The 24,060-nt window shown below is 38.5% G+C and overlaps 1 protein-coding gene across 4 annotated transcripts in view; it reads left to right on the forward strand.

Annotated features, from left to right (window-relative positions):
- NAXD (NAD(P)HX dehydratase) overlaps positions 1 to 22,171 on the forward strand; it is a 77,104-nt gene extending 54,933 nt beyond the window's left edge. For all 4 annotated transcript variants that reach the window (XM_036757070.1, XM_036757071.1, XM_036757069.1 and 1 more), the window contains exons 9-10: positions 18,369 to 18,489; positions 21,810 to 22,171. In XM_036757070.1, the coding sequence (XP_036612965.1) occupies positions 18,369 to 18,489; positions 21,810 to 21,960 (272 nt within the window). In that variant the 3' untranslated portion in view covers positions 21,961 to 22,171. The remainder of the gene's footprint in view (positions 1 to 18,368; positions 18,490 to 21,809) is intronic.
- Positions 22,172 to 24,060: the final 1,889 nt, after the last annotated feature.

Genomic DNA, 24,060 nt, shown 5'->3' on the forward strand with positions numbered 1-24,060 from the left:
GTTTATCTGCCCCATTCAAACAAAGGCCAGAATCATTAAAGGTCAACAGCAAAAAGTCCCACCTTAATTACTATTACACCAGTACCAGATCAGTTTGATAGTTTTCACTTTATAATGTAGTTTGAAATGTAGTACTTCTAAACTGCCTTCATTTACATTTTTTCATTGATTCCCTTGGTATTTTTGATCTTCCAGATGAATTTTGTTATTTTTTCCTAGCTCTATAAAATAATTCTTTGGTAGCTTGATTGCTACAGCACTGAATGAGTAAATTAATTTAGGTAGAATTGTCCTTTTTATTAAATTGACTCCATCTACCCATGAAGAATGAATACTTCTCTGATTGTTTAGATGTCTTTATTTGTGTGAAAAGTGTTTTGTAATTGTGTTCATATAGTTCCTAGGTTTGTCTTGGCAGGTAAACTCCCAAATATTTTCTTCTGTCTCCAGTTATTTTAAATGGAATTTCTCTTTCTGTCTCTTCCTGCTGTGTTTTGTTGGTAATATATAAAAATGCTGATGATTTGTGTAGATTTATTTTATATCCTGCAACTTTGCTAAGGTTGTTAATTATCTCAGCTACTTTTTAGTTGATTCTCCAGAGTTTGCTAAATATACAATCATATCATCCATAATAGAGTGATAGTTTTTATTTTGCAAAAAATGCTAGTTTTGTTTCCTTGTTACTTATTCTTATTCCTTCAATTTCTTTTTCTGGTTTTATTGCTATAGCTAGCATTTCTAATACAATATTGAATAATAGTACTGATAATACACTACCTTGCTTTACCCCTGATCTTATTGGGAGGGCTTCTAGTTTATTCCCATTATAGATAATTCTTGCTGTGGGTTTTAGATATATGCTACTTATCATTTTAAGAAAAGCTCCATTTATTCCCATGCTTCCTAGTGATTTTAACAGGATTTGTCAAAATTTTGTAAAAAACAAAAAACAAACTTTTTCTGCATCTTTTGTGATGGTTTTTTTTTAACATGGTCAGTTATGCTTATAATTTTCATATTATTTAACCAGCCCTGCATTCCTGGTAAAAATCCCACTGGGTCATAGTATGTGATCTTTGTGATATATTGCAGTAGTTACCTTGCTAGTATTTTATTTAAAATTTTTGTATCAGTATTTATTAGGGAAAATTTCTTTCTGTGTCTTTGTTCTTCCTGGCTTAGGTATTAAAACCATGTTTGTGTCATAGAAGGAATTTGGTAGAAATGTTTTCTTATCCATTTTTTTCAAATAGTTTATAATAGTATTGGTATTAGTCATTATTTAAATGTTTGATAGAATTTACCTATAAATCTATCTGGTGGTGGAGATTTTCTCTTAGGGAGCCATGTACAGCTGAGAAAAAGGTATGTTCTTTTCTGTTCCAATACAGCTTTCTCCAAGGATCTATCATATTTAACTTTTCTAAAATTCTATTCATCTCTTTAACTTCTTTCTTATTTATTTTATGGTTAGATTTATCTAGTTCTGAGAGAGGCAAATTGAGTTCCCCCACTAGTGTAGTTTTACTGTATATTTCCTCCTATAATTCATATAATTTTTCCTTTAAGAATTTGGTTGCTATGCTATTTGGAGCATATATATTTAGTATTGATATTACTTCATTTTCTATCAGTAAAGTGTAGCTTCCCTGAATATACCTTTTAGTTAGGTCTATTTTTGCTTTTGTTTTATCTTTCATCATGATTGCTACCCATGCCTTTTTCACTTCAACTGAAGCAGAAAAGATTCAGCTTCAGCCTCTTATTTTAACTGAATCTCTTCTGTTTTGAGTATGTTTCTTATAAACAACATATTTTTGGATTCTGGTTTCTAATCCATTCTGCTGACTGTTTCTGTTTTATGATTGAGTTCATCTGGAGGGTATTTTCTTTTGAGGCATATTAGGGAAATTTCTTGGCTGGTCAAATCTAGCATTTTCATTTTCATTATTTTTTTATTTAATATTTATATTATAATATGAATACATATTTAGCTATATATAATAATTTATTGTTTTATTTATTAATTTTATTGTTTAGTGTTATATTTTATTTAATATGTGTATATACACATATATACCCGCTCACATATATATTTTGATGCTTTTTTCTTTTTTTTAATATCAGTATTACTTTCTACTGCCTTCCCCTTCCTCCACAATTAATTATCCTTTATAACAAGTAAGCATAGTCAGAAAAAATTATCAACACATCATCTTTGTCTGAAAATGTAGGCCCCATTCTGCACATCTAGTCCATCCCCCCTTGGCTGAAAGGTGGCAGGAATGCATCACCATCAGTTGTCTGTTCACTGCATTAATTAGACTTCTGAAGACTTGCATTGTTGTTTTTCCTGCATGTTGCTGTGACCATCATGTAATTTGGTCTTTTGGCTGTGCTTACATCACCCTGAATCATTTCATCTAATTCTTCCTGAGTATTTCTTAGTTTTTCACATTTGTCATTTTTTTTTTATGGTGCAGTAAAACCCTAAATGCAGCCTTTACATGCATAGATAACAGCTTTTTCCTCTAGTCCCCAGTCAGTGGGATCCTACTTTGGCTTAAATCAAGTCATTACTTTTTGCCATCCTTCCAGCAGGGAAGGATAGACACTGATAAGATTCTATAGGGGTGACTCAGACTTATTCCAGGCCCCCATTAGTTTTAATACCATCAGTAAATTTCTACAGACAGCAATAGACAGCTCTTCTAGTTTTGTGACTCATAGATAAGCAATATTGATTCATTTGGGTTTTTAAAAAATAGCTTTTGTTTTTATATCCCCACTATGTCCAAATACATCCCTTCCCTCCCCACCTTCCAAAGTTAAGCACTGTTCAAGTGTCAGATGCCAGAATATTATGGAGCAAGAAATTAATATGAGAAGTCTTTTTATTCTGCACCAACCTGCATGTAGGTTGGTGAATGAGAATAGATAGTACTCCCTTTCTTTCACATTGAATAAAACTTGGTAGAAATGGTTGTTCTGGACTTGGTTGTGGGTGGTGGGGGTGGGATGGGAGGTGTTTGTCATCCTTTACTGCTGTCTCTGTGTACTAACACATTTACCCTTAAGTTGCTTGGCATAAGCATGTTAACTGGTCTCCAGAGGTACCCATTTCCCTGCCAGCTAATAAGGTGGCTTACCTTTAGAGCCTTTTGTTTAAAAAACAAAAGAAAGAAATTGTTTACTAGAGCATACAGACCCCTTAGACAGTAAAAGGAAGTAGGTGAGGAGTTTGGAAAACAGACCAGAAGTTTGACAGGAGGGCTTGATAGAATAGTTGATGGCAATCTTCAATTATCTGGACATTTGCTGGAGCCTTCTTTGCCAAAAGCAGAGTGTTTAATAACTTCTTAATTTATCTTAGTGATAATTTCTCCCCCTCAGAAGGTTGAGGAAACAACAGAAAAAAAATTCTGGAGTGGATCTGATTCTCCCTAACAGGGGGAACTGGTTGCTGAGATGGAAATGATGGGAAATGTGTTGAGGAAGTGACCCTTTTATAGTTTGTGATAGAGAAGAAAGCCATGAATATAGTTTACTGTGAATATAGTTTGCCGTGCATCTTTGATTTTGAAAAAGCAAATTTCAAAGAGTTCAAAAGAAAGGATAGGATAGGATCCCATGGGCTGAAATGTTACAAGGGACGGTCCTTATTGGTGACTCCCTCTGAGACCATTATTTTAAGAAACTTTCACCCATGCTTCACCTCAGTTTCACACCTCCCTTCCTCCCCCCCTCCCCCTCTCTCCCCCTCTCTCCCCTTCTCTTCCCTTCCCCAGACTGCTAACCTTCCTCTTCAGCTCTCTACCACCTGTCAACACCCTTATTTGTGTTGTCGTCCCCACATCAGAATATTGGGGGAAAGAAGAGAATCAGGGAAGGGATAGGACTTTCTCTTGGGGTGGATGAGATGAAATAGGACTGACTTTTGCTCTGGAAAAGACAGAACAAAAATGACTAATGGGGTTGATACCCAAGATAAGTACAGAGATATATAGGATATATATAAATATATAGGAAAAGAAAATCTTAACGCTTTATTTACAGCCTTTTTGTGTTATTGTTAGAGAGATGCACTCCTAAATCATCTAGGTCAACAAGGGTGGGGAATCTGATCTAGGATATGATTTGAGTTGTAGTATAACTGAGTTTGTGGTGTGTAGTAAGCTTTTTCAAAAAGGAGTTTTACTGTATTTGATATGGATTATGATTTTTCTCTAGCAAAAGTACGTTGACCTCTCCCATTATGTGGAAATGAATTTAACTTTGATTGCTGGGAAAATTACAGAAAAGATGATTAAAGAAATGGTTAGTGACCTTCTAGAAAGGACAGCAGTGATGGTAAAGAGCTAATGCGGCTCCCTTAATGTTAGAAACACATTTACATCATCTAGGAATAAACAAGACTTGTTGGGAAGCCAGGAACGTTTTAATTATAATTTGTATTTATTCCCCCCTGAATAAACGGGTACCTCCCCTGAACAGAGTACAGGAGAAAGTACAAAGGACACAGATGTATGCCGGTGCTTTAATAGACCCTCACCTTGAATCTCCCGCCAGGCTCTTCATTGGCCAGATACAACCCCTTGACTGCCTACATCATGCCCTCCTCAAATGGCTCATTTAAGCATGCATACAAGCCTCTGACCTTTCACCCGACCGACCTGAGACGTGGTTTCTGCTAAAGCTGGGGTGTGGGAGGGGGAGAGATACACCTTCAGTTCTGTGGAAACAAAACTCCTCCCCCCATTTCTTACAATTTCCCCCCTCTTCTTTTATTCAGATTTTTGTTTCCACATCTTTAGTACTCCTTTACTCTCTTTCTCACCTGAATTTTTCCCCTTAACCATCACCCCTTTAAGTAAATATGGGAAGGGGTAAAGGTTGATCTCCACATTGACAGATCAAAGGGGGCAGTCTCCTTTGTAAATACAGATACAGAGACCGCCCCCCCCCCCAAAGAAACCAATAATGCAGTTGTCCCTTTAAGATTCAAAGGTCTTTTCCCATACAGCTGTCTGGCAGGGAGCATCATCGATGAAGCCCTCTCATCCCTGTTATTTGTTCCAGCCATCTCCAGCACAGCATCTCAGCATCTTCTTCTTCTTGTCTTCTTGTAGGAATCGGCTTTCTTTCCATTCTCCTTCAAAAGTTACCTTAGCACAATTTTAAGTTACCATTTTTAATCCTTATATCCCTGATCATGTTTTTACAAATTCAAAATTGGAACCTTGGCCAGTTGTCATATTTAAGAAATTCACATCAGAACCCAGTTTCTTATACTTTACATTAACTCATTATTAATTTCCTCACCAGGAGGATGAGATTCACTAAGGAATTAACAACAGGCTCCAGTACATACATAAATACATTAAATAATCAATTTTTAACACAGTACATATAATATCATAAACATTTAGTCATGCCATGTTTCTTTGATGGCATTTACGAAATAAACTACAAGCCATTGTTCTTTTAACATTACTAATTGTAACAAAACTAAAGCTTGATATTAACCAAATAAGAAAATAGTATTCTCACAAGCCAATTGTCTCCATACCATTACTAAGAATTAAAGGACCCTAACTTATACAAGACCCTATACAAGGCCCTTATAAACTACCCTAACTTGTGCAGGACCACACGCAGGAACACTAGTTCCAGTTCTATAGTAATCTAAGATGTTCCATATTCAATTATTTTAATAAATTTGTTATTGTACTTACAAAACCTTCTGATTGTAGAAATTTGCCATTAAGAGATTAGGGAGTTATAGTAAGGGGATGATATTTTCCCCAGCTTCCTATCAGCTCCAGGCAGAACTTATGTCAAACTGCAACTGCACTGAGCCAGGTTTAAAATCTGCCAGGTTTCAGTTAAGGGATCAGGTCAAGAGGATCCCACCTCAGCACAGGCTGAATAGTTGCCCTCCTAAACTTTACCATGAAATCATACCTGCAGTTCACACCAGCACGCCCCCACCCCCTCCAAAGGGCTGCTGGCATCTTGGGTCAGCCTCCCTTGATATTACACCTGGAGTTAGACTCAGAAAAATAGTCAGTTAACAGTCCCATTAAGTCTTTGAATAGCAAGTTCCAGTAATCAGTTTAAGATACGACTATAATCTCACATTGCTTAAGGAACATCCTTAAAGTGAGCCTTAAGTAGTTTGCATGCATTTCCTCCCTTGTTCATAAAATCTTCCCATTAAGATCATAAGTTATTGCTCTAACACATTTGCATCAGTTTCCCAGGCTTTTCTGTTCTCCTCTAAATATGTCTGCTCTGAAAGAATGAGATATTCCTCAAGAACTGAACCATATAAATATGATAGGTTCAAACATTAACTTGTAATTTTATGTTTTAGACCACGGAATGAGTTCAAATAAGTCACATTATTCAAGATAGTGCCTCAGGTTAAGGGTCTCATCCTTAATGGCCAGAGCAAAGAATGCTCTTAAGTCAGCCTGATCTGGCCTTGTTGACATAGGAAGAGGCATTGTCTGAGTAAACTCAGAGAACAAAGAAGCTTAGGTCCAGGCTCTTCTTCTAGTTGATTATTAGTTCAGGCTCTGGCCCTTATTGAAGTTACTAAATTGATAGTAAATGATTATCATCCCCACACTGAAAATGTCTCCGATTTAATTCCAGCAATTAATTACACCATTTGTATTAATACCCAATTGCTTTTATATCACTTTGAAATATTTAAAGACCTTATTCCACATAGATACAATGTAACTTTAAATACCAGCCTTAATCTATGGGATAATGATTCAATCTTACATTTTTATTCTTATTTCACAAACTTCTTTTCCCCTTTGTCCAATTATTCCCATTAATATTTAGAAAGAATATTATCCTTCATACAAGAGTACCAATTTACCCAATCATTTGATTAAAAACAGCAAGATTTCACATATTTGCATTGATCAAATTTTCCATTTCTCCCCATAAACCCTTCTACATCTGTAGGTCTATACCTTTCCTTTTATCACTACTTATTTCTGATTACAGAGACCTGCCATAAAAAAAGCATCATATCATCTCCCCCAGAGGGTTGGTTCTTTATCCTTAAAACCCACATCTCAAAAGCTAATGTTATTCTAGAAACCCATCACTTTTTGCTGACTTAAAAAAAAAAAAGCCAGGTTTGGAAGTCAGATGGCTTCTGACCCCTGCTATTCTCTTTCTCGGTAAGACTTAAATCCTGGTAACTGCTGCCCCTCCCCCTTCCTTCCCTTCCACAAGCTCTCCTTATCTAGACCAAAGGAGAAGAGGGGAAGTGAGGGAAGAGACTGGCTTTTCCACACAGTTCCCACTTTTTAAACTTTAACTCCTTTAGAATTTCCTGTCTCTGCCTTATCTTCTATCCCTGGTCCCATCCAGGGACTCATAAAATTCAAGAATTTAAGTCCAAAATCCTTGTTTTAGTTAACAGCCTCACACTGTCTCAACACAACAACTATGGGGACTTGGATAAACCCCATTTGTCCCCAAACCTCCTTATCTGCCTTAAAAAAAAGAGGTTCCTGATTTTGATCTCACTACGGAAACATCTTTGTTTTATATATATGTGTGTGTGTGTATATATATATATATATATATATATATATGTATACGTATTGCACAATTCTTAGCCTAACATCTAGATTATAAGAAAAATTGATTTTTCATAAATTCCCAAAGTATTATAACAACTCAATTCTTTGTTATTACAGAGTTTCTAGACATCACAAAGTTTCTAAATTTTCTATTCACAAAACCTCTTGTATGTAAAAATTACAAGAGGAGATCTCAGAAAGTCTTAATTAACAATCTCACAAATTCTATTAAGTGATAGCAAAACAATTTTAACTGAACAATAAGTTTTTTAACCCCTTCAGCAATTTTCTCTGATAGTACAATTCTTAACAACATTTAAGCCATACAAATGTATGTTGAAACCATACAAATTTAATGCCTTAAACATTTTTATGTATTTAAAACTTGAAACTAACCATCAAATTAGGTCAGTGCATTTTTAAGTCTCCTTATACAGGAAGTAACTCATCTCATTACCAACATGTGGAGATTAAAAGTAATATTACTGTTCATAAACAAATATAACGGTTTCAAACTATCACATTTTTAAAACACCCTTTTAAAATTATTTATTTGTTTATTTGGTTTTTGGAGGGGAGAAGGTAGGGCAATTGGGGTTAAGTGACTTGCCCAAGGTCACACAGCTAGTGTGTCAAAGTGTCTGAGGCCAGATTTGAACTTGGGTCCTCCTGACTCCAGGGCCGGTGCTCTACTCACTGCACCACCTAGCCACCCCATCACACCCTTTTTAAAAGATCAATTCATATATATAACAAAATTTAGACCTCACATGGGTCTCTCAAATTTCAGAGCCTAAGAGAACTAAAAATACAATTTAGAAATAAGATTGCTTCAATTACATTTTCAGATTATCACATATAGAAATTATTGATCCTATTACTTCTGGTATTTGTATATCCCCTTAAATACATTATATTTAGCTGTATATTCCTCAGCACTGAACAGCTCTTTTTCTGAGCTAACTGTTGCCTCTGGCCCAGGTATTAGGAATATTTGCCTGGCCATAAGTGAATTTAGGAAAAAAAAATTTATTCCATATCATCACCTGCTTTCATAATTCATCCAGATTTGAAGTTGGTGACTTGACCCTCATTGGTCAGCTTTCACCAAACCCCACCTTAGGCATTCCAGTTCCTGACTCCAATTCTTCATTGTTTTTACAAAAAGGTTTGAATTAACAAAAGGCCTAAGGAATTTGAAGGAGGTAGGCCACTTCCCTTTCAAGCAAAAAGACCAAGCTAAAGTTTTTTAGTTTCCCCTTCATCCTTCTGCCTCAGATAACATGGAGGGAAAGATCCCTTTCAGTTGTTAAAGACAATTGACAAAGGTGAGTTGAAGAGGAGCACCGGATTATCAATAGTACAGATCTCATCCCTAGGTGGATTACATTTGGGCCTGGCAGCACTTTTGAGAACAAAGGAGCTTGCCTTTTAGATATGCTAATTTTCAGGGGGCTAACTTAATTTCCTATCCCTAGCTACTAGTATAATTTTATATAAAACTTTGGATTACCAACCAATCAGCCTTATTTTCCAATCAGGCTTTCTTTCAGCCCCAGCTCTAGATTGACCCACCCACAGTCTTCCAATGTGGAGAGTGGGGGAGGGTGTGGCTAAGAGCACATGGACCCAGAGCCATGCTGTTCTACCCCCACCCAAATCTCTTATCTCCAGCTTCTATCTCTCTTTCTTTCCCAATCTTTACTGAAACATTTTACTCTCCATAGCTCCAATTTCAATCTTTCTTTCCTAATCTTGAAACTACCTCGGATATTTCAAGTAAATGAAAAAAAAATTATACTCACCAAGCTTCTTCTTCAGCTGCTTTTATGTTAAAACTTAAAAGTTAAATGACTAACAAAAACATTTTCTTAAACACACAGACCAGACATTAGATAAGACATTGCACACGAACAATTTAGAATTTGAATTCAGTCATAACTTCTAAGAGCTCTCTTTCTTTATGTTTTCTTGTCCTCCCTCAACCCCACAAACTCAACAGAGCCAATCCTCACAAGGACTCCCTGTTTCTTGTTCCGGATTTCTTGAAAGCTTACTCCAGGGTGTAGATCAGAATTTCCCTTATCTTGGGGACTTGGAAGGAGGCTCGTCTGCATGTCTTCCGCCCCACAGATTAAGGTCTGGTCAAACTGTGCTGGTCTCTTGGTCCAGAAATCAGGGTGCTTAGAGTCTGAGAAGTCTTATTCAAGACCCTCCCATCAGGGTCGCCCCCTGCCAAAACTCAAGCCTCCTGGTTTCCCCAGTATCTAGCCAGACTCAACCGACTCCACCCTCACAATGTCACCCAAGCTTCCCTTGGGTTTGTGTACATAAGTGTGACTGCCATCACTCACAGCCAAATCCTTTTCCCTGAGTCATCCCACCAGTGCTTTTCTTCAAAGCACTAGGAGAAATCCATTCTCCCCATCTAGGTCAAATATTTTAAGAGCTCTTTCCCCCGTTCCAAGCAAATTTTATTTCTCAACTTGGAGCGAATCCAGACATGACAAAGCAGGACTCCCCCACCTTGCTCATGTACCTGACCTGCACTATCTATGGCCATTTTCCTTCCCTTTTCCCCCTTTACTCATGTTCCTGGGTTCCCAAGGATTCCAGAAAAATACTCCCGGGAAATTAGCAGTCTGAAGAAGGAAATTTTCACCTGCAGATACTAAGACCCACTGCGAAATAGTGGGGGTGCCACCCATTCTCTGCATGAAGTACCTCTTTCTTCTGATGCTATATTGATCCTGTGACGAGCCCCCAACTGTTAGAAACGCACTTACATTGTCTAGGAATAAACAAGACTCATTGGGAAGCCAGGAACATTTTAATTATAATTTACATTTATTCCCCCTGAATAAATGGGTACCTCCCCTGAACAGAGTACAGGAGAAAGTTCAAAAGACTTAGATGGATGCAGGTCCTTTAATAGACCCTCACCTTGAATCTCTCCCGCCAGGCTCTTCGTTGGCCAGATACAACCCCTTGACTGCCTACATCATGCCCTCCTCAAATGGCTCATTTAAGCATGCATACAAGCCTCTGACCTTTCACTGGACCAACCTGAGGCCTGGTTTCTGCTTAAGCTGGTGTGGGGGAGGGGGAGAGGTACACCTTCGATTCTGTGGAAACAAAATTCCCCCCCATTTCTTACACTTAAGAACAGGTCTTGCCATTTTTTTTCTAGGATTACAAAACTAGGAAGTAAGCAGAATGCTTTAGATATAGTTCATCTGGATTTTAGCAAAGCTTTTAATAAAGTATTTCATACTATTATTTTAGAGAAGATGGAGAGATATAGATTAAGATAATAATACAATTAGGTGGATTCACCATTTGTTGGATATACTCAGTATAGTTTAACATTTTTATCATTGACTTGGATAAAAGTTTGTTATTATTTGGGATTTTCTTGGCAAAGATATTGGAGTAATTTCTCATTTCCTTCTCCAGCTCATTTTACAGTTGAAGAAACTGAGACAAACAGGGTTAAGCGATTTGCCCAGGGTCCCACAATTAGTAAGTGTCTGAGGCTGGATTTGAACTGAGGAATAAGAGTCTTCCTGACTCCAGGCTGAGCGCTCTATCAACTTTACCACCTAGCTACGCGGATAAACACATAGGTGGCTTGCCTTATCAAGCTTAGAGATGACAGAAGCCTGGGAGAAATAACTAACTCTCCTCAGACATCTCATTCACCATTTGGCTGCACTTAGTTAGGACTTCTTTGACTTCTCCACTGTGCCTCCACACTGGGTCCCCTTCCTCCCTCTTTTCAGCTTTATTTTGTGTGTTGTCCTCCCCCATTAGATTGTAAGCTCTTTGAGGGTAGGGACTGTCTTTTTTTTACATATTTTTATCCCCCTATACACTTAGCACAGTGCCTGGCACATAGGGGGTCATTAATGTTTCACCGTTGACTGCTCCTGAGTAATACTACATTGCAGTCAGGTTTGGGGATGTTTTTGACATGCTTGAACATTGAGCTGAACCTAATACAATGAAATTCAGAAGGGATCAATGAAGTACCTTGAGGCCATGTTGTATGCTGATGGGTTGAAAGAGGGAGGCTTGTTTAGCCTAGAGAAGAAGGTTCAGGGGAGTAGGATCCAGTGTCTGAATGGCTGTCATTTGGAGGAAGGATTAGATCAGAGGTTCCCAAAGTGGGAGATGCTGCCCCCTGGGGGGCTCTGGAAGGGGAGGGGCAGTAGTAGCCTCAAGTGCAATTGGGAGGCATTAAATAAAAAGAAGGGGGCAGTGGAAGCATAAGGAAAGAGAAGAAAATCTTGAAAAACCGTTCATACATGTTTCATCTGTTGTGGAACACAGTTAAAGTCATAATGATTACATTATTTTCAAAATAAACACACAAAATGCAAGTTATAGTGGTTAAGTCCACCAACAGGTCTTGGCAAGTGTTGGCAGGCCAGCCTGTGGTACATTGTCACCACCAACAGGTCTTGGCAAGTGTTGGCAGGCCAGCCTGTGGTACATTGTCACCACCAACAGGTCTTAGCAAAGTGTTGGCAGGCCAGCATGTGGTACATTGTCAAGGGGTCCAGCATGCGTCAGCAGGAATACCTATGTGTGATGACTTGTTTATAATACAATACACTTTACCTCTGCCTCAGAGCCCCTCTCTTCCTTTGAGAATCAGCTCGAGCACCATCTTCTGAATGAAGCATTTTCTGGTTCTTCCCTCTTCACAATTTTGTGTTCTTTGTGTATATATTTGCCAAGAAAACTCCAAAATGAGGTCGCAAAGAGTTGGACGCAACTAAACAACTTCCTGACTTCAGGTGGTTATGGACTGGGCCACCTAGCTCCTTGCAAATAGAGATTATTTCATTCGTGTGTCCTCAGAATTGAGCACAGTGCTTGGCACATAGTAGGCCCTTTATAAATACTTTTTGGTCCATTGATATGTTATCATGGGAGTTCCTTTTAAACTAGATGACCACTCAAGTCTCTTCCAACTCAAATTCTGTGAGTCTTTGACGCCAAATGTAATACGTCTTCCCTCCAGATGCACGTAGGTATTTTAAAATTTATTCAGCTTATGTTTTCCTTTTGCTATTGTCATACAAATGATATTCCAAGAAGCTTAAAATAAAGTACATTGTGGGGGATGTGGATGAGAGGAAGGGGGTAGAGCATCTTTTGTGATTTTTAACTCCCTTACAGAACAAAGAGAGAAAAAAGCTATTTGCTTTTTGCTAGTTCTCATTGTGAATAATCAGAAAAGTGTTTATAAATGCACTTTACCAAGCCAGTCACCTTGGGTGTGTAATGAAGAATGAAACTATTTCTGCTATGGCAATCTTGATTTTTTTTTTCCAAATAGAGTTTATTAGTTTTAACCCCTTGAAAGATGGGGGAAAGTCTTGGTGTCTGACCTAAGTAAGTCCCGTCTATTTCTGGATATCTTCTGGTTCACGTATTGCTTTGTGCATCCATTAATATCCTAAGATTTAAACTTCAAGTTGCAAGATGGCTTACTATTAACATTTAACTTTAAATGGAAAAATTATCTTCTCTCAGGGAAGAAATAAGTACCCTTATAAATATCCTGAAAGACTGCTTGCCTTTAAAACTTAACAGAGGAAATAGTTACCTTAGTATAGACCTGTACAACTTGGCAGTTGGAAGGGGCCAAAATTAAAATAGGCTAAACTTCTTCGGGCTGTAGATGTGTTAGGACTAGATGATGGTTAGCTGCCGGGCTGCCTGAAATTCTTTGGTGGGCTGAAAGCGGCCTGCAAGATGTATGTTGTGTAGGCCTGCCTTACTAGAATCATTTTTGAATCAAGGTTCATGATTTCATTGAAATACATTAAGATAATGCTGAGTGAGGGGAGCAGAACCAGGAGGACATTGTACGTAACCACAGACATATTGCTTCTGTGATGACTAACTTTGACAGATTTGGCTCTTCTTAGCAATACAAGGTTCAACGACAGCTCCAAAGGACTCATGATGGAAAGAGCTATCTACCTCCAGAGAAAGAACTATGGAGTCTGAATGTAGATTGAGGCAAACGATTTGCTTTCTCTCTCTCTTTTTTTTCCTTCTTTTTTGTTTTTTTTTCTTTCTCATGATTCTTTTCATTGGTTATAGTTCTTCTTTACAACTTGACTGTTGTGTAAATAAGTTTAATGCGAAGCTATATGTAGAACATATATCAGATTCCATGCTGTCTGGGGTGGGGGAGGGGAGGGAGGGGAAGAAAATTTAGAACTCAAAAACATGTGGAACTGAGTGTTGTATACTAAAAATTAAAAAATCTAAAAAAAAAAGAAATACATTAAGGTATAAAAATAAAGGGTGTCCTAAAAGTCTTAGTGCCTTTTTAGACTAAAGACACCTTGTATAGGTCCATAATTAGGATTTGTTTAATAAACAATGACATATAATTCACATTTGCCTTGAATAGGTAATGTATTATTAAAATAAAATTGGATTTTTATCTTGGTCTGAGTTAACACTTCATTTAATTGATTTTAACACTTGATTATTCAAAACTACTTTAGATTTTAAAAAAACTAAATGAAATTTCTTTTTCATTACTTGTGGGAGAGTCTCTTGTTTGAAATTGTCATTGAATTGATATTCATATCCAAATCTTTTTGAAATTCATAAATTTGATTGAATTAATAAGTCAGTAAATTCAGTTTGGATTAGAAGTCATTGAAGATGAATTTAGGCTCTTTAGAATAAGTGTGCTGTGAGAGTTTCAGAGCTTCATTAATCTTTAAAAACAGAATTTTACTCTTAAGGTTTCGCATGTTGGTGTCTCCTGAGATATGTCTCTGGTCTCAACCATTTTTGAAAGAAAATCAGAAATTGTAATCGCAGCCTTTTCCCTGGGCAGTCACGAGAGCATGGATGGATCCCAGTATTGTCACCTACAGGTTATTCTTGTGACCTGTTCAGTGCTGCAGTTTAAAAGGTGAAGCATCATTCTTGACTCAGTTCACTTCTTAGAAAGATCAGCGCTTGTCAGTCATTTTGTCCAAGTAGAGGCTGGATTAAGAATGGCCCCTTGGGCCAAAGACTCTGCCTCACGTGCCTCTGGATAAGCCACGCAGGCCTTTCATTCCATGTCGGGCTCCCCCATGGAAGTTCCAGTCAACAGATGAAAGGAAGTGGGAGAAAACAGACCGCTCCCAGATGGAGCCACCAGGTTTAGTAGCTGCTTAAAACGCGGCTGAAGGGCTTTCCGTTTGGAGGAGTCCCTCTGAGGAGAACTGGGAGAGCGCAGACAATAGGTTCTAATTTAAGACAGTCTTGTAAAGTCAGGGAAATTGGCCTCCAATTCTCTCTCACACAGCCCAGATTCAGAATGATGCTGTGCTTAAAAATGTTACGACTTTCTAAAGAGACCTGTCACAGTTCTGTCATGTTTTGAAGCTGACAAAGGGTTCACCTCAACGTGTGTGAGGCAGGTGACGCAAGTACTATTGAATGCATTTTCAGGATGACGTAACTAAGCCTCAGAAGGGAACTGATTTGTCAGTGGTCATGCAACCAGAATTCCCATTCACAGTCTGGATCCCCTGACTGCCAGGTCCTGGGCTGCTTCCAAGATACTTATTTTGCACAGATAACAACAGCTTCTGGGTTGGAGCTTCACAGCATGTGTGGGACAACACTGATCACCAGGCTTCTGCTTCCACAATTGGAAGATGTCTTTGTTTTCAGGGATCAAATGAGAGCAGCTCTGAGAATGCCCTTGGCAAAGTGGCAAGCCTTTTTTATTAGTGTAGAAAACTTCGCTGAACCCTTCAGACTCCCACCTCAGACTGTTTTAGCAGCTGCAGAACCAGGACTGAAGTGTTCAAGGCAGAATGTCCCACCAGCATGAATGAGTTAACGCGCTTCTCCCAGCACTTGACAGTTTGCAAGTTTTCCTTAATCAGGTTCTGGAGCCTATTCCCCAGCCAAAGAAGCAGTAGGAGTATATTGTTGCCTCAAAGAAAAATCACTTCAAAGACCCCTTGTTTCAGCTAGGAAAATAGCAGTTGATTAAAGAAGCAATTAAAGGATAAACAGAGGAGGCAGGTAGAGTAAACACTTTAATGTCAATACATCATCATCCTGTTTGCATTGTCTCACCTCTCGGTTCTGTTTAGAAAAGAATAGTATTCCTCCAGCTTGTCTAGAAAGTGGACCTGAGTTCAAATCCAGCCTCAGATACTACTGTATGACCCTGGGCAAGTCACTTAACCCTATTTACCTCAGTTTCCTCAGCTGGAAAAGACAAACCACTCCAGTATCTTTACCAAGAAAACCCCAAATGGGGTCACAGAAAGTCCGACACAACTGAAACAACTCAACACATCATCATCATTCTGGAAAGCAATTTGAAACTAGCCCCTCAAGTTTTAAAACTGCCTATCTTTTGACCCAATACCTTATTGTACAAGGAGATCAAAAAAAGAGGAGAAGGACTCACGTACAAAAACATGTAGAGATGCTTTTTGTGATGGTGAAGAACTAGAAACTAAGGGGAGGAGGGTGTGCCCATCATTTGGGGAAAGGTTGGACAACTTATGGCATATAAACATAACGGGGTACTATTGTGTTTTAAGAAATGATGAAGGGGGTGGTTTCAGAGAGACCTGAGAAAGCAGGTACGAACTGATACAGAATGAAATGAGCAGCACCAGAATAATTTATACAATAATAACAATATTACAAGGACAAATAATTTGGAAATATTTAAGAATACTGATCATTGTGATTAATTGTCGTGCTGGAGAACCCGTGACAAACCATGCTACTCACCTTTTGACTGAGAGGTGATGGATTTAGAATGCAACTTGAGATATATCTTTTGGACGTGGCCAATATGGGAATTTGTTTTGCTTGATTCTTATTAACAGGTTTTTTTTTTTCCCCAATTGAGGGAGAAGGTAGGAGGGAGAGAAAATAGAATTTTTTGAATTGAAAAAAAAAAATTCCCTAGTCATATGGTGAGTTGTTAACATCAAGAGTTAGAGGGAGAGTAATTGCTCCAACATTCAAGCCTCAAAGAATCCATGAAGACTCCCACTGTAATTACTTATGAAATGTTTTACTATATGCATGTTTAAGTGCACAGAAATACCATGTAGATTGCTTATTTAGAATAATGGAGATTTACAGAAATGAACTTATAGGTTATCCAGCCCAACTTCATTTTAATGATTGAGAAACTTGAAGCCCAGATAAGGTTATATACAAAGTACCCTTTCCAGAAACAGAATTCATATTAATTGATTTCTCCTCCGGTGGTTTTTCAGTTATACTAAGACATCTTCCTTTTGGCCTGCTTTTTCTTCAGGGCTTCTTTGGGCAAGTTAAAGGGACACAGACTCAAATTTCATAGGGTAGGAATTTTTGTAGTCAGCATTAGGATTTTTAAATGTACTTTTTACTGTGTATTAGGTCCTAATATCTAAAAATATAGTGGAGGCTCATGGGAAGATATGATTTTATGTATGTGTATATATGTATATATATATATGTGTGTGTATGTATGTATACACACACACTACATACACATATGTTGTTTTCAAGTAAGAACCAGCTGTACTAGGGGTATTATTTCAGGGTGTCAGATTGTTATATACCACCCAAAAAAGTATGTGTGTAAGTATAAATAAAATTGTATAAAATATTTAAAGTTACTGAATTAAAGACTTCATTTTTTCCAACTTTTTTTTCTGACAGTTGATAATCTAAATGACATGTGTATGCCTATGAAATAAGAATACATAAAATAATTTTTATTCTTTTATTTAGAAACATGAAAGAAATATTAAACTTAAAATGTTTAAAAAGTGAAAGTAAAAAACACTTCACAAGACATGGAAGACCTCTTAATAGACAGGAGCTGTCTTAACTGTGCAGTGTCATCCTGTTGTTGTGGTTTGTCCTTTGTTCTCGAAGAGGACCATGACATTAGGGAGATGATGACATGACTTGCAGTTGACTTTGATTTGAGTGAGGGAGGGCTGTGCAAGGTCACCAGCCACCAGCCTCACTTTCTCCTCCAGAGCCATCTGGGTCCAATGGCCAGATATCAATCAGGATGACTAGAGATGGCCCAGGATGCAGTGGGAGACCTTAGCCTTTTTAAAATATGGTCAAGTTCTCACTTTGAGTGAGGCAATACCCATTCAGTGAATAGGCCTCTTTAAGAAGTGAGTCAAGGGACAACTTGATGAAGGCCATGATATCAAAATTGGTATCCCCAAGGATTTCTACAGTATTTCAAAGCGGATTCTTTCACAGAAATGTCCCTTAAATTTAATACATATGCAAAGCACATTTATTTTCCTGACACTTGCAAAGAGAAAAGTTCTTTTGATATTTTAGTGATTCTCCCTCTCCCCCCTCCCCTCATTAAACCTGTTGTAGAGCCTAGGTACTGTAACATAAAATGATGAGGATCTCATAGTAACTCAAATCAAAATACTTTTCCCCTTCTAAATGTTCAGTAACATGAAAAAGATTTATATAAAGTTTTATTGATGTTCTTTTTTAAAAAGCAATAAAATCACTTGGAGGAATGAGGACTCTTTTTTTTTTTTTTAGCATGTAGCTTGCTTCCATTTGTTTGGGTTGGTTTTTTTTAATACAATTTATAGTAACTCCGTATTTCTCCATCTCTCCCCCTCCTTTCTCCTTACTCCAGGGATTCAGATTTGTAAAATGTAGAAGAAAACACCCAATTCATGTCTATTTTGTGTCTACTTTGTTTAGTGCTTGTGTGTAGTCATGAAGGAAGCAGTAGACGGTGCGGCGGACAAGGAGACCTTCTGTCAGGCTCACTTGGAGTCTTAGTACACTGGGCATTTCTTGCTGGAACCGAAAAAACAAATGGGTAAGATTGTGTTTTTGCTTTCTCTTACTATACTAGGAAACATAATTTTTACAAGCTATTTATTATTTCCTTGATATTTTTTTCCTAATTAGCTTCACCATTCTTCCTCCATCCCTCCCTAATCTCACAAGCAATTGATATCTGGTGCATTTTTGGTTCTCTTTTTACAATACCAGATTAAATTAAGGATAACTCAAGCATTCTAAATAGAAAATTAACATCATTGGGCGTTGTCTAAACTTTAGTTTGTTTTTACTGTGAGGTGGTTTAGAAGGAAATGATCCTAACAGCTATCATTTATAGAAGGCATTACGGTTTGCAAAGCATTTTACATATATATTATCACAGTCTTCAGTAACTCTAGCTGCTACATAAATCTAGACCCAAGCAGGGTCTGTGTTGGGCACTAGGAAAATCTGGCTTTGTTTTCTAAACATCTAACAATAACCCTTGAATACCTCTGAGAAAAGAAACTACCACACCAGCAAAAGAATTAATTTTGTAATAAGATTACTATATAGCACAATGTGCATGGAGGTATGGTTGATTCTATTATCTAGAGCAGAGACATCAAACTTGAGACCTGCTGCAGTGGGCAGGAACCAGATTAAAATATAAATGGGAATTGCTTAACAAAATAAATAAAAATACAGTACAACATAGATAATGTTTACAGGGGTCCATTTCTATTTGAGTTTGATACCAATTATTATTAACTTCTAGCATAAGAGAGCCCCACCTGTATCCAGGCTCTGCCCTAATGCCTCGAGGGGGCATGGCCTGAAGGTGAACCTGGGTTCCCAAACGCTATGGCATCAGAGCACAAGCTCTGTCAGCTCCTACCAACTTCCCATGAAAGGAGTCTGGTGCTGGACTAGAAGGGGGATCTGAGGACCAGTCTAGACAAATTAGGAAAGGCAAATAAACCTGATTGGCTGCAGAGCGATGACTTTTTCAGTCTTGGCAATGCTCAAAGACCCATCCCAGAAGAAGCTCAGTATTTGTTAGTGGAAAGAGTATGTAAATGTTTCAGAAGATCACAGGGGTCATCGCTGTAGAGTTGGAAGGGACCCCAGTAGTCATCTGGCCAAACCCCTTCATTTTGGAGATGAGGAAAAGGAGGCCACAGGGAAGTTAAGTGATTTCCCCAAAGTAACTATGTAGAAAGTATCAATCAGGTGGTCAGTAAAGGTTTATTAAGCACTGACTATGTACCAGGCACTGTTCTAAGGAATGGGGGATCCAAAAATATGCGGGAGATAGTTCTTGCCCTCAGGGAGCTCATAATCTAATGGGAGAGGCAACATGTAAATAAACATATACATACAGATGGGAAATGATTAAGAAAGGAAAGGCACTAGAAATAAGAGAAGTTGGGAGAAGCATCCTGTAAAGGGCTGGATTTTACCTTAAAGGAAGCCAAGGAAATCAGTAGGTAGATTGAGAAGGAAGATTGTTCCAGGCATGGGGGGCAGAGCCAAGAGATGGAGGGTCTTATTTGTGGAACAGCCAGGAAGCCAGTTTCACTGGACTGAAGAGTGTGTTGGGGGGTAAGCTAGAAAAAGACTGGAGGGACTCTAGGTTATGAAAGGCTCTGAATGCCAAAGAGGATTGTGTATTTGTTGAGTAAGTGGGGCAACAGAGTGGTGCCTACACTTTAGGAAAATCACTTCAGTAGCTGAATGGAGTATGGATTGGAGCAGGGAGAGACCCAAGGCTGGCAGGCCACTGCAGTAGTCCAGGCATGAGGTAAAGAGGCCCTGTACCAGTATGGTGGCAAGTGTCAGAGGAGAGGAGGGGGTGTATTCAAGAAGGATTACATGGGTCAAATTGACGGGCCTTGGCAGCAGCTTAGACGTGGGGAGTGGGAGGGTGGAGTAGAGTTAGTGAGGAGTCCAGAATGACGCTTAGGTTGTGAGCCTGAGGGACCAGGATGATGGTGTTGCCATCTACAGTGATAGGGAAGGGTGGGGTAGGGGCTAAGGTTCAGGGGGAAAGAGAATGAGTTCTGTTCTGGACATACTGAGTTTGAGATGTTCTACTGGACACCCAGTTTGAGATGTCTGAAAAGCAGCTGGAGATGCAAGCTCAGCAGAGATATCAGGGCATGTAGGTATTGAATCATCAATGTGGAAATGGTTGTTAGATCATGTTGGAGAAGAGAACCCAGGACAGAACCCTGAGGGACCTCTGGTTAAAGGGCTTGATCTGGAGGAGGAGCCAGCAAAGGAGACATACAAGGAGTGGTCCAACCAGAAGGAGGAGTAACAGGAGAGTGTGAAAACCTACAGAGAAGAGAGTAAGAAAAGAGGGTGAGCAGTAAGTAGTGTCAGAGGAGAGGGAGAAAATAAGGATTGAGAAAAAGCCTTAGATTTAGCAACTAAGAGATCATTGGTGACTTTGGAAATAGCCGTTTTGGTGCAGTAAGGTCAGAAGTCAGATTGTAAGGGGTTAAGAGGAGAGTAGGAAGAAAGTAGAAGTGCCTATTGTAGACTGCCTTTCCAAGGAATTTAATCACAAAGGACAGAAGAGATAGAGGATGCTAATTAGTGGGGATGGAAGGATCTAAGGAAGGTGTTTTCAGGATGGGGGAGACAAATGGGCACGTTCATAGGCAGTAGGCAAAGAAGCCAGTGGAGAGAGGGAGATAATGAAAATGAGTGATGAGAGTAGGGACGACACCAATGAGATGATGAGCTGGAAGGGGATTGCTTGAGCAGGTAGAGGGGTTAGGTTATCAGGGGCAGGATTTGAATCCAGTTCCTCTGACTCCCGAGTTAGTGCTTTTCCCATGGTCTTATATTATTAACCACTAGTGTTTCTTGATAACTAGTTTTTACTGCAAATTCTTGAATATCCTTGTTAACTGTTTCATTCCCACATTTATAAATACTAGAGATTTTTATTTCTATGAAAAACTAGTTATCTTCACCCTAAAATGGCCAGATATTTTAATGGCATTTTGGGGGGTAGGGGGGGAAGGGAGAGTAATACATTTTAAACTGTAAAACATCAAGATTGTAGGCCCTACGATACTAAATTTGGGACCCAGAAACACCTTCCCTAGCCTCCTTAGACACCCCAAGAGATATTCCTAAATTTGTTAAGCCTTGACTGAGGGGAGGAGGAACACTATAAAATTACAATAGCCTGCAATTTAAAACAAACTCTAGGTCAAGAATATTAAGATGTGGTCCACAACAGGACTGACTTACCCACCAACATTTTCATAAACCTGATGTTTAATGGTTTCTAACGACCCTTGCCTTGCATTTTTCCATATATGGAACCTTTTTACTAATGACCTCTTCACTCTTTAGTCAGAACCCTTTCCTCGTGGCTGCCTTTGGTGCATGTTCTCTCACTCGGCAGTGTAACAACCAGGCCTTTCAGAAATACAGGCGCTCGATGACCACCACTGACATGATCGCTGAGGTGGGGACGGCATTCAGCAAACTGTTTGAAACTTGAAGCAAGGGGAAGCAAGACACACGGGAAGCAAAACGTCTCTGGCTACAGGAGTCCCTGGGGCAGAAATGCTGTGGCAGCACACGTGCTTCTTATTTTTAAGACTAGGGACTAAGGTGATTAACATAGATATTTCTTGAGTTTGGAATACAGGAAGCATTGGCTGAAATAAGATGTAGCTGCAAATGTTCTAATAAAACGAAACTGAAAGTATTCCTCTTAGTTTTGTTATTCGGCACTAACCAGTGCCGAGAAAACTGCAAAAACACACCATTGGAAGAGAATAAAATTCTTCCACCAGATCGATTGTTCTTGGTTTGCACCTGAACCAGGGCAGTTTATATTTTTTACTTCTTTACACTGGGCTTGGGAGGCTGGCCAATTGCTAACGTGTATAAAACTACATTTTTCCAATTCTTGGATGATTTTTTGGGTTTGGAAAAAAATCAGGTTTTCGAGGCACATTTCTCATCACTGAAGTCTTACTATGTGAATTAGAATTTATCATTGAAATCTCAGAGCTTGAGCACCACTTGCAATCTGAAAAAAGTTGTTCAGAAGACCATCAGCATGTGGTAAGTTGGACAGAGTTACTTTTGAAATGCTGAGCCCTGACACCAGTGACCAGTGGAATATTTCACAACAGCCAGGAATGATATGCTTTTTAGGGAATGATTTTAGAGGCATGATAAGAAATTAGAGCAGGGATATTTTATCATGGGCCATCAAAGCCTCTGTTAGTGGGTAGGTATGGCACTAAACATGAAGACAAAAATATTCGGTAATTTTCAACTGTAGCTAAGTATATGGGGAGGTAAATTAGGATGATGGGCAAGGCAGTTTGTAATTCTTTTGCCTCTGAGGTAGTCAGAGGCTAAAACTATTTGAAGGCTGAAGTTAAATTTTGCATCTGTTCGTTCGAGTTGTTTTTGCTGATTTTGGAGACTTGTTGTGTTTGTCCATCTTTGTCTAAGAGGACCATGACATCAGGGAGATGATGACATGCCTTGCAGCTGACTTTGATTTGAGTGAGCAAACTTGTTTAGTCAGTGTAGCCTTGGGGACATATCATAGCACTTCATGTCTGCCGAGGATGGAACTAATCAATGTTGTGTCCTTCTGGTGGCACATGAGGCACATCAGCCTGGTTTGGGATTCATTTGTAAATCCTTAAGGAACTTCCCTGATGCTTTAACGCACCCCTCCCCCCAACATACTTGCACCTTTAATTCTTAGGAAACATTTAAACTGGTTATAATAGATATTATTACAGTTAATTTGAGTTTGTAGTTTATTGTACCTGAACATCCAGAGGATGGACACATTTCCTAAAAAGTATCTTCTATTCTTAAATACTACCAGATACTCACTACCAAGACTTTTTCTAGTGGCCTGCTTCTTAAAATGGTGTTTGGTACCTTAATTGAATTTTAATGCACTTCCATACCTTCCTTTTTAAAAGAAAAAAGGACAAAATCAGCAATATTTCTTTAAATATCTTTCAGTGAAAATTATCTTCTGGACACACTGAGACTCTACCTCCCAAAACAATGAATTTGCTTTAAAACTGGTAAATTTTAAAATGCTCGATGCTGTTCGTTCAGGGTTCTAACTGTATACTCAACTATAATCGAAATGTGCGTTTCCTTGAACTTCTCTGGGGAAAACAACTTATTCCCTAGGAAATTACTTCAGAGCCCTGATAAGCAGTCTTAAAAGTGAACAACTGCTGCTTTTATTTTAGAAGTACAACTCTGCATTTGTTTCTAAATTTCAGTTTTAGTAAGTAAAGCCAAGTCCAATCCACTCACATGTCAGGGTCTTTAAATTGGCATAGCCAGATCCTTAAAGTCAGTATAGATTTCACTGTCTTGGTTTTTAATTGTATTCAAAAGCTGATCTCTCATTCACTCACACATACAGATATTCTTCCCCTCTGTAGCAGTTTCCTTACAAAATAAAATATATCATGCCTGATGGAATGGTATTTTTTGTTACCAATGACTAAAACGTGAAGAAAGCTTTGTTTCTTTATGAAGATAGTATAAAAGGTAATTGTTTCAATGTCCTCTCCCTTTCACAAACTAGCCATCATATAAAATA

This window comes from Trichosurus vulpecula, chromosome 4 (genome assembly GCF_011100635.1).
Source record: "Trichosurus vulpecula isolate mTriVul1 chromosome 4, mTriVul1.pri, whole genome shotgun sequence".
Lineage (NCBI taxonomy): Eukaryota > Metazoa > Chordata > Mammalia > Diprotodontia > Phalangeridae > Trichosurus > Trichosurus vulpecula.